Here is a 14,013-nt window from a genome sequence, read left to right on the forward strand (position 1 = left end):
TTGTTGTTTTGTGGTTGTTAGCCGGACTTTTAGACCTCATGTAATTAACTTTTGCTCGGGAACACGTTTCTTGCTCGGGACACCGTGCAAACCCAAGAAACTGCTCGCAACCCTGAAGAGCTGCGCTTGTGAGGGGTGAGCATTTGCCCTAACATTCCTCTTACGTAATGTTCATTTTGCCATATTACCCGGTGCTTCACTCGCATCGTACAGCCGTCCTCCTTGACCCTGGTGCGAACCGTATCATTACCGATCAGCACTGACCAGACTGTTGAGTTCTGAGTGAAGTCCTGAGTCGGTGGCTGCACGCGCCGTTCTGCTCCCCCCTCACCCACTCCGCCCGACCAGACACCCGTCGCTGGACCCCCCCCCCCCCCCCCCCAACTCGGCTGGAGACAGCTGACGTCAGCAGGCTGACTCAGCGCTGACCTCAGATGACGCCCTGTGAGTCAGCTGACCGGGCGACGTGACTCTGGAAACGCTCGAGTGTCGACACTGACCGGCTCCTGGCGTCTGGAGACGGGTGGTGACTGGTGCGACAGGGGAGGGGAGGGGACGTTGGTGGGAGAGAGAGAGAGAGCGTCTGATGATCAGAGAAGGGGCGAAACTTGTGATGAAGTGCGCTGGTGAACGGGGTCAGCTGAGGGTATACTTGAGTTTCCGAATTTCATCTCGTTTCGGTGACTCATGGCGAGTTCATGTTAGCCTCACCAATAGCGGCCGGATAGGAAGGGAAAGTGTCTTATGAGTAGCGCATGAGTTGCTCTGGGACAGGGAGTTACATTCGCGAGCGTGGAAACTAAAAAGCAGGCCGGTACTTTTCCACTTTCCATAGAGCTAATGCTATGTGCTGATATCCCGCGCCCTGATGGAAAGTCATGCTTAGCGTAAAAGGTCCGCTACGACTGCCCCTGTTTGTTTGTTTGTTTTGTTGGGTTAGGCCCTTTCGGTCGACAAGACCATTGCAGAGCCGGAAGGATGATAGGAATTTGGGGGAGACATTGGTCTGGGCAGGCACCCTAGTGAGTCGCCGGGGCTGAGCCCGTCCGTAGACAGGCCACCCCGAGCCCCAAGGCACTCACTGCACCCGGCTACGGGGTGCGCTCCCTCGGGAGCAGCGGTGCCGCTCCAAGGGAGCAGCCCGCATGAGATAAGGTTGCCTGTCCAGCCCGGAGGGGGGTTGTGGCGTGGAGGAGAAGGATTTCAGTTTCCTGAGGATAGAAGCATGGAACGGTGGACTGCCCCTGAATTCAACGGTGTTTGTCAAGCAGGTGACACCAGACTTTGTGCTGAGCAGTATGCGTGACGGCTCTCCCCCAGGTATGTACACCACAGAACACGGACAAACTCCAGTGGAGGACGGATATGGGACTCCCCGTATATCGAGACTCTGGAAAGTCCGACCGCAGAGTCTGTAGTCCCACTCCCGACACAACGGCGCCCCAGCGGCCAGCAGCGCAGAATTTACGCTTGAGCGAGGCGCTGTCAGTGCCGTGAAGACGTTGGAGGAACCTATTGAATGACTGGAATTACTGGAACCGTCTGGTTCTTCTATTTGTAACAAAAATAATGACAATAATTGCAAATGATTCCAGACTTGGTCTACGTAGCTTCCAGGGTGTACGAGTATATGAGCTTCGAACAGTGCTCGCAGCTGTGTTGCTACTTATGAGATGAAAATAGGCTGTGGATCGTCATGTGATAGGTTAGGTTGTGATAGGTTGTGTAGGTTGTAGGGTGCGCATGCGCGGCCATGGCGGTCGAGTGTTCGTGAGCTCCGTGGTTTTTCGTCTAATCCACTGTATTCAGCTTTGGAGCAGACACATACCAGTGGCAGATATCTCTGTGAGTACGCCTGCTTTTAGCACCGAAAGAAGTTTTGCACCAAAGGTGCTTGCAAAGCTCATTTTGAGCACCGATAGAAGTCGGCGCTCCCGCGCCACTTTTGTCTCCGTGTTCGCTTTGTTTGAATCGCCCGCCACACAGACGTGGCTGCACAAGAGGCGATCAGGGAGCCATCTATTGGTAGCCCCATCAGTCGAAGTGTTTGAGCGCCCCGCTAGAGAGCGGGTCGGACCGGCTGACAGGTCAGCGCTCTGGCGGCGACGATATAAACCATCAGGTGCAGAGGACGCCACCTGTCCCCATCAGCCACCACTGGACGACCATGGCTGATAAGGACCTCTCGACCAGTGAAGATGTGCGGAGGCTGACACCGGCAGAACTCCGCAAGCTTAATAAAGACCAGCTGCAGTTCGCTCTGCGGACTCTCATCAATGAGCCGGCGGAGGAAACAGCCGCCGGCCCCAGCGTGGTCCAAATGGGCAGAATTGAAGCAAAACTGGATGATATGCTGACAAAGTGGGGCAAGGAGAAAGAAGCCCTCAACAAGCAAATCCAGGAGCTTAAGAAGGACAGAGACAAGATGGCTGAAACGCTGTCTCATCACCAAAGAATGCTGGAATCAATGGATTCTGAACGGAGAGCGGCCAATGTCATCATGACAGGCGTGCCGGAGGAGCAGCTGGAGGCGGCGACCACCGACATCGACAAGGTGAAACTGGTGCTGTCTACCATCGGCCAGCAAAACGTAGAAGTGAAGAGCGTAGTGAGACTGGGAGCTCAGCCTCAGCAGCAAGACAGGCGCCCGCCAACAGGCGGCGCTCGACCCTACCGACGGCCAATAAAAGTCATTCTGAAAAACCTCGACGACAGGAAAGATGTGCTGGACAGTGCGCGCCGGCTCAAAACGAGTGGCGCCGCCTTCCGATCCATCTACGTGAAGAAGGATATTCATCCGCTTGTCCGCAAAGAATTCGATCGGCTGCGAGGCGTGGCGAAAAGGGAAAAGGACCGTCCAGAAAATCAAGGTAAAAACGTGCGCTACGATCATAGGGACAGAAAGGTGTATGTAGACGATATCGTGATCGACAGTTTCCAAAACGTCAGTCTCTGAAGTAACGCGGATAAAACTCAGTCACTTTCCGTGCTGTCTGTGAACATAAATGGAAACCTCACAAAGCTCGAGGATAAAGCGTGTTTGAGCTATATGAATGGTTTCGACATCGTAGTATTGATAGAAGTAAAGTGTAGTTACACTTTTTCGGTGGCTGGATTTGGTGTGTTAAGGAGTAGTAATAGTGGCATGAGGGGTGGGGTCGCTGTCCTAGTGAAAAACAAACTGTGGTGTTGCGTTTGTGATGTGCAGTCGCTCCATGATCAAGTTTGGTTCAAACTCTCATGTATTCCTGATGTACAGTGTGTCTAAAAAGAATGTACCGTCGCCACTACGTGGCGCTGGTGTCGCGAGCCGGTAGTTGGCTGAATCCGCACCAGACCACACATTCCCAAGCGCTAGGTGACAGCTGCGCAGCGGCCGGTAGTAGCGTAAGCCCGAACCTTCGTGACACGACCCCGGGGGGAGGGGGAGGGAGGGGAGCGGGCGGGGCAGCGCGTGTAGGGAGGGGTGCTCCGGCAAGCTGGCAGTTGTCGCGGCCAAAGGTCAAGGGGTCACACACCAAGCGAACGGACGCTGATGTGGGTTCGTGGGGATCATGAACTTGTGTGTGGTAGGTGCGTCTTGCGATGCACGAGTGATAGGCCAGGTCTAAGCCAAAGGATTCAGGGGAGAGCTGAAGAAAAACATCTGGTCAACTACGGCGAATAATGGTGCTGAAAAATGGAAAGTACCTATGGGTCAATGCAAGCCTTCATGACTATAAACAACTTTTCTGAGGACGCAAAGGCCAGCATTGAATAACGATATCCGGATCGAAATTAGCAATGATTTATAATTAAATGCCGAACTAATAGCGCTGCAAAACCCTCCTAGTAAATTGTCAAGTCGGATTATACCCACTTGAATTAAACTATCCTAAATAAAATTGTTAATTAACTGTCTAACACTGACGTTCTTTATCGTACGATAAGTATGGGGTTAACCAAGATTCAGCATCTTTCGCGTTCAAACAATCACCTGTAAGGCTAGAACATTAATGGCCAGGTAAAAGCATGGTCGGGATTTGATTAACCGGATTATAAGTCGATTTTTTTAGTCGGGATTTGATAAGTCGGATTTTTTTACGCCAACCGCATTTTTAAGTCAAGTCAGGTCACTGATCTATGACGTCATAAATGAGCAGTCCTAATATGAACTGTGTGAAACTGTCCTAAACTGTCCTAAAATGAACATTTTAGGACTGTGCTAAAATGTTCCAACTTCGCAACACCCTCAGTGCAGAGCTTTCATAGGGAGATGAAACTTACAGGATCTTATAGTATGATCGAGAGGTCTCACAACTTGTATAAATGCATATCTAGGATTTTCTGAAGGGTCGCCTGAGATCAGGTCAGTCTCTCACCATTAAAAGTCAGGGGAATATGGAAATTGCTAGTTTGGTCCTAAATTAAATACAACTATCTCAAATTATCAAGCACACGGAATCGTGATTTCATGCGCTCCTTGCAAGGTCTGATGCTTCAATTTTGCTTTGTTGATCTTGCGTGACGTCATTTATCACGTAACTAAGGCTATCAGTTTTTCGTCAATAACTCCCGATCAACTAAAGCTACCGAGTCGATAAAGCCACTAATGGACATGAAAAGACCTGCCGAATCGATTGATATGCAACATGACCTCCTTTGACCAGCTTCATGACCTGACGGGCTGTGACCTGACCTTGACCCGAGGTTAACACCTTAGCTCTCGCCCGTATTGGTGTTTTTCCAGCCTCAAACGTATAAGTGTCCGTTGGACCCCCCCCCCCTTGCCGTTTCGCCCCTGATCGAGCTAGAGCTTCGCGGAAAAAACGAGCGTGTTGGCCGTGACGAGAGGAAGTCGATGATACCCAATTTTAAGGTTCTAGGTCATCGGTTGACTTTCCAGGTCAGGTCAATGACCCAAAAGTCGGGGAAATCGGGACCTGTTAGAAAGTCGTAAAGCGTGGCTGCTATGGGGTTTTCGGGGTGCTGATCACGAATATCATGTTAGTTTTGATCGCAGATGATGTCTTCATGCATTTAGGCCAGGTCGGGTCAGGTCAGGTCAGGTCAACCAGTAAGGGTATTCGTAGTAGGTGGCAACCGCCTCTGACAGCTTCGCAACATGTTACGAGGGCACCAAAACTACTTCGTAAATGTTCATATGGCTGCTAAATTCGAATTCAGCTCCTAAAACTGGCCTAGAAACATGTAAAACTCGAAAAAGTGAACCGAGGTCATCAAAGGTCAATGACCTGACCTGACTTTCCGGTGACCTTGACACCCACCCTAATGCATGGAAGCAAGATCATATCCCATGTTTGAACGCTTAAAACCACGAAAAGACTGCAAACGCGCCGCTAATGCGAGCCGACATACGCCGAATCGCGATTCCGGCCAAACATGGTCTCGAAAAGTAGGTCGCAGGTCAAAGGTCATTAAGGTCAGGGTCATGAAAATTTCAGGGTGGGTGTAAAATTGATTAACGCGAGGGTACTGAAAGTTTCGTCGCGATCGGCCGCTTTTTACGCGAGTTATTCGCGAAAAACCGAGGGAGGGGGTCCGTTCGACCCCCCCCCCCCCCTCTATACGGGCGAGGGTTAAGTTGATCTCACCCGAAGAAAAAGTATACCATTCGACACGCCTGAGCTAGACAAACACGATGCTGCTAAAATCGCGGATCTGCGATCATTTTTAGCGAAGTTATTTACCAAAAACCGAACCTGTGCCTTGGGCCACTTGACCTGACCTCCGAAGTCATCGGCTGACCCTGGTCCTTAAATCGGAGACCAATCGCTGCATTTCGTAACGACGCACACGATCGTTTCTTTCGTGAGGCTCTAGCTCAATAAGGGGCGAATCGGCGAAGGGGGTTGTTTCCTCACTTCCAACCCCCAACGTCCCCTCGGTATTCAGAAAACCTGAAGGTCCGGTGAGGGTTAAAACGTTTCTCCTGAACGAGGAAGAAACGTGAAAGTCAAAGCTCTATAGACGTCCTGTAAAAGTGGCCATAATAATAAATTCGTTAGAAATAAGATACTTTTTAAACGACTTCCTCATATAAAATCGGGTGCTGGGACCAATCTTATAAACGCTTTAGAATGGACAGGGTGTCACTGGCTAAAGTTTGGGTGCAGAAAACGGCTATTACCTAAATGCAAAATGGTTTTCATGCATTTCAGTCAATTGTATATTGTCGGTCCCAGTGGCCGAGCTAAAAAAAATAGGTAGTGTTTTGCATCTTTTACGCCCTAAGAAACTACACCATCTATCGAAGTGGGCGGGCTTATTTGAAGGGGAGGGCGCATTATGCACGAATCGTGTGCTTTCGTTTATTTTGGACTGTATTTTACCACATCCACTGCTGGTATCACTATTAATATAATCTAATGCCGTGAATACGACAGCATTCCATTTATAAGATTGGGCCAATGGAGTCGCGCCCCGCGAGCTCGGTTTTCCGCTGGGCCGCTACAGGCCAGGAAGTCGGTCTTCGCCTGAGGGCAGGACAAAGGTCAGCGAGGGAGCGCGGGGTCAGCCAGGTATCGCCAAGTGCCGAGCGAAAGCCGCTCCCTCCCCTCTCTTCCGCTCTTCTCCCCTCCCCACCTCGGTATAGATGGGGAGGGACCGAACTGCCAATGACATGCGAGCGGTCAAGGCCGCTCGCGCGGCAGCGACCCTGGCGGCCGGGTGCCGCAACTGGGATTCAGCCAAGTTACCGATTCGCCTCCTGTGGGAGAGCCAAACCAGGGGACATACTTTTTAGATATACTGTACAGTCTGTCTTAAAAGTACCGCGCAAAGTGACGGTGGATCCATCGAGCCTGACTGAGCAAGGGCCTGCTAAATTTGGGTCACTGAAGCAACTGACATCCTTATCCATTCCCTAGGTCAATTGGTCGGTGACTTTTAAATTAAAACAGGCCCTTTCTCGGTCAGGCTTGATGGATCCACCGCCACTTTGCGCGGTACTTTTAAGACAGACTGTACATATCGGTGCCTGTTATATTCCACCAGCCGACTCACCGTATTTTAGTCCTGCTTCTTTCGCTGACGTTCAGAATCAAATATTAGACAGTAAATGTAGTATAATAGCCATTGGTGATTTCAATAGTAGAATGCCATCGCTGTGCAAGCTAGATGATATCGCAAAAGATATTTCGTATTCTCAAAATGTTGATCTAGGGGAAAATGCCCATGGTCGCGAACTGCTAAACATGTGTTCGAATTTAGATATTTACCCTGTTAATCATTTAAGGCATAGACGAAAGTGTTTTGATGGAAATCTAACGTTCAGAAAGCGAGAAAAATGGATCTCGCAATTGGATTGGCTACTTGTCTCACCGTCGCTCATGCATCTGATCGAAAACTTTGTCGTGGACCAGAGAGCGCCCTTTCTGAGCGACCACGCCGCTTTGTCCGTGAGGTTATGGCGTCCTCCCCCGTCCCCAGACGCCACGCTAGAGAGAGCAGCTCTGTTAGGCACATATCCGGAACGGAGAGGACACGGTGTGGCACGTAAAGCGGTGCCAATTAACTCCATCAGCGGAGAAGGTTTCAGTGCAGCTCTCCCGGAACCCGCTCTTTGGTGGCGACAGCTGCACGACACCGAAGCAGACCAGCCAATGACGGTAGATAGGGTCTGTGAGAGGCTGACAGACACACTGTATAGCGCCTGCTTGACCGCTAAACGAAGTGACCAACGCACTCACAATGAGTCAGGTGGGATGACCCACGATGCTCAATCTCGCTGGCAGTTTCTGCTGAAAAAGAATGATGCAAAGGCGATTTGGAATTCGATAAACTGGAAAGGAAAGATCGAGTTCCGAGATAACGATAAAAGTAAACCAAGCGATGAAGTGTTCCGCCGCCATTTCGAGACTCTTAAACCCTACATCACTTGACACAGAGCTGAGAGTCAGTGCCTGAAACGAGTGCATACATGCCAATTTTGGATGATCCCATCAGTGTGGTGGAAATCAACAACGTCATTAAAGGTTTTCGTAGAGATAAAGCTGCAGGTATAGACGGAATACCGCCTGGAATTCTCAAAATGCTCGATGGTGAATGGTTACATGTTTTAGCGCAGTTATTTAATATGGTTTTTGAAGGGGAATATCCGGACCAATGGTCGATTGCAAAACTATTCACAATTTTCAAAAAAGGAAGAATGGACGACACCAATAACTACCGTGGCATTAGTATCCAGGGAGCTTTAGCCAAGGTTTATGATGGTGTTTTAAGAAATCGCTTTGAGCTCTGGTTTCAACCAGATGACGAACAGGCGGGTGGTCGAGTAGGCAGAGGCTGTGCCGAACAGTTGTTCATTCTCAGGTTAATCATCGATTATGCTCAGAGGACCAAACAAACATTGTTTATAGCGTTCATAGATTATATCAAGGCATACGACAAACTGAATAGGAATATTCTTTTGCAAAAACTGGCTGATCAGGGATGCGGTGGCAAATATCTGACAGCTCTAGCAAACAGTCTAAAAAACACAAGGAACTCCCTAGGTAATGTAATTTTTGCATCAACGGCAGGGGTAAAACAAGGGGCGACAAACAGCTGTTCACTTTTTACGTTCTACATAAATAGCACAGTGAGGGCGATTAAAAGATATGGAAGAGATGGATTTCTCGAAAACCTCCATTGTCTTCTTTTCATGGACGACACAGTTGTCCTTGCGACGTCAAGGAAGGCTTTGGAACACAAGTTAAAACTGCTTCACCGAGAAGCTGAATCAATATGTATGGAAATCCATCCTCAAAAGTCTAAATTCATGGTAGTTAACTCGAAGGATATCCACCCGTTCTGTCTGCAGCATATCATCATTGAACATACCGATGAATACATTTATCTCGGTACGCCTGTCATGAACGCCTCTCTTCAGAAACAAGTTAAAGCACATATCGATTTCAAACGGAGCCATCTGATAAAGTTCAGTTCTTTAAAACGCAGAGGCTCCCTTTTCGGTCAAAGAGCTAGTTTTCAAAAGTGCCCTCAGCAGCTCAGTGTTATACGGCTGCGAAAGCTGGCTGTGCAACGACATAAAATCAGTTATTTCACCGATATTGTCAGCGCTAAAGCAGCTATTGTCGGTTCGCAACCAGACATGTACGGACTTAGTTCTGGCGGAAATAGAATATCCAGACACTACCGCTATTGTCAAGGAAGTCCAAAGGAAATTCATCGATAAGTTGACCTCCCGTGAAAACTTTAATACCAGCTCAGCGTTCTTTGCACTAAATTTAGCGAGACAAGCAGGCGCAGGGGCCGGGAAGTATATTGATGCTGTAATGCGATATGAATCTGGGTCTTTTCGAGCCGCCAGTCTGGCGAGTACTCAGACCAGGATTTGTGGATCGACATCTTCGAGAAGAGTCACATACTGTCAGTTTAATCCCCACCTCAAGAGACACCCAATGTATGATAAAAATGTTCCCGAGTATGTGCGTACCGCATTTACTCGAATTCGTTTAGGCTCCCATAGGCTTAGAATTGAAACGGGAAGGTGGGCACGCTTGCCAGCAGATGAGAGGCTTTGTATGTGTGGCGCGGTTCAGACAGAGCGGCATGTGTTGTTGTTTTGCCCAGAAACAGAGCCTCTTAGGGACAGTTTCCCCAACCTGAATTTTAGGGATTTAGAAGCGCTTATGGAGGGAAACGTTTTAGATTTAGCAAGGTTTTGTCACATGGTTTTAGATCGGTTCGAGTGTTTTGATCGATGACGTTTTGTTTATTGTGTTATGTTCTAAGCAACCTTTTAGTACGTATAGAAGTATATGACATGTGTTTTTGGTGGACACGCCTGTCATCTGAGTTTTATCCATATTCATTGTATGTATAATGTTTTTTTCAAGTGTCAATAAACTAACTAACTAACTGATAACTTATTTTTCGTTCAACTTGTCTGTTTGCATTCTCACCCGTGACCATAACTCGACAGGAACAGCCGCCCCGCTCGTCTCGCACGGATCAGGCAGTCGCCGAGCTTTGTCCGGGCGCGCGCACCTCTAGGAAAAAGCCGAGCGATGATAATGGTATCAGATAACGGCACTGCTCGCAGAGTGGGTGGGTGGCCGTGGAGCCACGGGCCGGAGACGGACTGTCACGGCCTCAGTTCGTCAGTAGCCGGGTCAGATTATTGGCGAGCGGTGCCGGTGCTCAGGCAGACAGCAGACGACTTATGGTCTTTTCATTGCAACTTTTCTGCATCGTAAAACCGCAAATATGTGATATCACATTTTGAGCGTGCTCAAACGAAATCGTACTTGCACGTACCATATGAGCACTATAGACACGTAGCAGTGATAACGACTACTGCGGATACTTGGTCCCATCGTCCGTAAGCCAAACTTCAACTTTCAAGGGTCAATGAGGACAATATGGCGGCATATGAGCCTTTAAGACAGCCGATATAACATCGCTTGTCCTTTTGCTTACTTACATAACATAAAACCAACGATGCATTACGGACTGTCGCGGGACGGCCAACGCCATGCGAGCCAGTTTAGGGCAAGAACGCAAGAGCTGTGGCACCAGTGAATGATGAAAGGCTTGGACGGCGTCTGAAACAAATTTGAAACGTGTTATATAAGGTTCGTGCTGTGGGTACTCGCTTCATTGTGGTATGGGATATGGTTAATTCCTATGAGCCTCACTCGCTGGTCAGGAGAGGACGATTTTGTGGTTTGTGGTACAGTTGAAATTTGTGGAGGCTAAATTCGAAGCATCCAAGGCATAACACCCAACACGTGACACTGTAACACCACCATATTTTCGGCCACCAAACGACACGAATAACTTTCTCCACGTGGCCAGAGAGCCATAGAAAAGTATTGATCTATACAAACAACAGATGCACTTCCGCGGATGTCTTTTATTTATCACACATATAAAAGAAGCATTTATATAAAATAGGGGTATGCCATAAAGAGAAGCAACATAATTAAAATGATGGCTAACAAAATCTCAAGGAATGTACGAATAACGCGAAGGGCGCGCGATAAATTAAGGCACTTGAGTCGATGGCATGATGGGACATTTTACTAACGCACACCCGTGCTTTCACAACATGTGCTGGTGTATGTGAGAACCCGACAGCCCGAACGCATTCGCTCACACTCTCACCTTCGCGCCCGTCCTATCGCTCTTGGCCCGTGCCTGTGCTCAACTCAGGCCCGTGCTTAATGCCCATTGCCTACTGCCAGTTGTCACCTACGGGAGGGCCAGTCTCAGCGATCGAAGAACAGCGAAGGCCAGCGAGGCTCTCTCGAAATGCCCAACCACGTTCATAAATATATCCTTAACATACAGCCATCCATCCGTGAATGTAAAGCTAACTTAACAGAGTGCACTTTAGGACAAAGAGAACACATTACCCTCCATCGTTTCTCGAGCGGCGCCAGAAGCGCAGTTTCTGACCGCTGTCGATAGATGGCTCTGTTGTGCAATCGCCAATCCACCCTGATCCATCGGGCCGTGCAGCGCATCAGCTATATCTATAAGGCACCGCCTTCATCGTGAACACACAGGCTTGAGGCTAGCACACCACGAGGCACACCAAATTCTGTGAGCCGTAATACTAACACCCAACCGTTCCTGCGCGGCCTAGTGCTCCCGTGTCTGCCTTTGACCTCCCTTTTGCCTTTCCCGAGGTCAGCACCGAGCTCAGGCCTCCAGTTCAGAGGCCAGCGGCCTTTCCCCTGGTGCTGAGGCGCCCGGGCCAGCAGCGCTTCCCCCGGTGTCAAGGCACACAGTCTCGCGCCGTCTAGGTGATCCCGTGGTAGATGCGGAGTCGGTTATAAGGTCATCTCGGAGTCCGGACCGGTGGCGTCTTCACACGAGTCCAGTCCGGTGGCACCGTCCCCGCTACCCGCTCCGTTGGTGATGGCGGCGGGGTGGGACTGGGAGACGTTTCGCACACGTTTACCGATCGTCTCCACCTCGAACCCTGCGAGAAAGAGTGAGGTATTCATACACTGGATACAAACAGGGGTCGAACTATGCAATACTCCGTCTGGGGTAGACGACAGGGAAACAGGTGCCAATCGCAAGAACAACTTATAACGGTGAATAAGAACTCACTCACTCACACAAACCTGCAAAATGTACCGGGTGTAAAATGTGCAGTCCAATCAAAATACTGCAGGCAAAACTCATCCCTTCCTGTTTGTTTTTACCCCAAGATCCATTCCGTTCCAGCAAACTTGGCCAGTCTGGCCTAATTCACGACTTCTAATAAGTACTATTTCCCATAGTTGGTGACAACAAAAGTTCGTTGCAGGTCCCCAAAGTGCAGCAACACTGTCAGCTATAACGTCACAGCTGAGTAATGTGGTCTCTGACTAACATTCTCCGCCTTTACTGTCTCCGCTATCACAGTCTTCTCCTCCGCTCCTTTACACACACGGCTGACGCTCACCGATTTTGGTCAGCTTCTCGTGGTCGAGGATCTTCCTGCCGTCGAACACGTACGCGGGTTTGGGCATGCCGGCGAATATTCTGGCGTAGTCCAGTGTCTGTGGAGCCGGGTAAGACGTCAGGGCCGGGTGTCGGGTCATACTAGGCTCAGAGTGGAGGCTGCAGACTAGGCTCAGAGCGCAAACTCGGACAGAACAAATGCATCTACATAGATATAATATGGGTTACTTCACGAGCATAATTGATCAGAAATAGTTGCAATGTAAATATAAAAAATCACAACCAAGCTTTTAGTAACTTGACTGTACAAAATGATGCATGACCCTTTCCTACAAGGGTCGTTTGATCGTCCCTCTCTCTTACCTGGAAGACATCCCACTCAGTGCAGATGACGAGCGCGTGCGCACCGCGGGCCGCCTCGTACGGGTCGGAGCACACCTCCACCTGGTCTCGCACCACATCCGGCGTGCCGGTCACATTGTTCAGGTCACGAGTCACCTGGTCAGCCTCCACCTGAGAAGGGCGAGAGAGGGAGGGAGAGAGAGAGAGAGAGAGAGAGAGAGAGGGGGGAGAGAGGGAGAGAAGGGGGTAAGTTCAGACCCAGAGGTATAACGTTCATAGAACAATCAACTCTGTGACCAGCATAGCTTAGATGCTGGTTTTCTATTGGTAGAAACTTCTACTGAAGTCTCTAGTGGGTACATCCGTGAAGACACGGATTGAATTGATAGTGGATTACTTCAGAAACCTGTTTCCAAGTTCCAGCGTAACCGAGAAGTAAAGTCGCCGACATTTAAGTTTATGAATTCTTGGAGCTTGAATAGTAGACTTGGTCCACTTCTAAGGCGACCGGACTCCCACCTTTGCGTAAGTCCGGCAACTGTCTGTCTCTCTACATATAGTACTTGTGGATCGACCAATAGCTGCCTGCTATTGGTGACTGGTAAGCAGGCATAAAACTGGCCGCAGCCGGAACTATCTGGTTCCAGCTAGTGACAACCGGACTACCATCACATTTTTTTTGGCAAAAACTATTTGGTATGATGGCGGTGCAGAAGTTACCGGCTCCAGTTTAAGCTCTAAGGAACATAGTCAGGTGGATGTCTAGACTCTTGAACTTAAAATGTGGTCGCCATTGAGGCCTAGCCATTTGTGTCTTATTTAAGTCGCTGAATGTTTCATTGAATAGTTCCAAACGGCGATTCAACCTGTCATCCGGATCCGAAAACGGATTCAGCAGCTGATTTGCTAGCTATTTATACACACAAGAGAGGAGACCTAACTGGAGAACAAATGCCACGCCATTCAATTCCAATCATCGTCCCAGAGTGGATGGTCACAGAGCATACACGGATTCAAAAGGTTATTTGATTTGGCATTGACCGCACCGGAGACGCCTGAAATAGTTTGACGGAAAAGACTCACAAGAAAATCAGGAAACGATTCTAAAAAGGAACGAAAGGATCGAAGGAGAGCAACTAAGAAATTTCCCTTAGCCATCTCAATGTGATGTTTGGCATTGGCGATGCAAAATAACTCCTGCCCAGAAACACATGTAAATAGAAGGCTCTATCAGTAATTACGGGAATATAAGGACTGGCTGGTGTT

At 49.0% G+C, this 14,013-nt stretch overlaps 1 protein-coding gene across 2 annotated transcripts in view; it reads right to left on the reverse strand.

Annotated features, from left to right (window-relative positions):
• Positions 1-10,841: 10,841 nt before the first annotated feature.
• Positions 10,842-14,013, reverse strand: part of LOC122368094 (UDP-glucose 6-dehydrogenase-like) — a 28,775-nt gene continuing 25,603 nt past the window's right edge. For both annotated transcript variants that reach the window (XM_043341730.1, XM_043341731.1), the window contains 3 exons: positions 12,769-12,918; positions 12,407-12,503; positions 10,842-11,935 (listed from right to left, as the gene is read on the reverse strand). In XM_043341730.1, coding sequence (XP_043197665.1) covers positions 11,784-11,935; positions 12,407-12,503; positions 12,769-12,918 — 399 coding nt within the window. In that variant the 3' untranslated portion in view covers positions 10,842-11,783. The remainder of the gene's footprint in view (positions 11,936-12,406; positions 12,504-12,768; positions 12,919-14,013) is intronic.

This window comes from Amphibalanus amphitrite, unplaced genomic scaffold (assembly GCF_019059575.1).
Source record: "Amphibalanus amphitrite isolate SeventyFive unplaced genomic scaffold, NRLGWU_Aamphi_draft 000922F_arrow, whole genome shotgun sequence".
Lineage (NCBI taxonomy): Eukaryota > Metazoa > Arthropoda > Thecostraca > Balanomorpha > Balanidae > Amphibalanus > Amphibalanus amphitrite.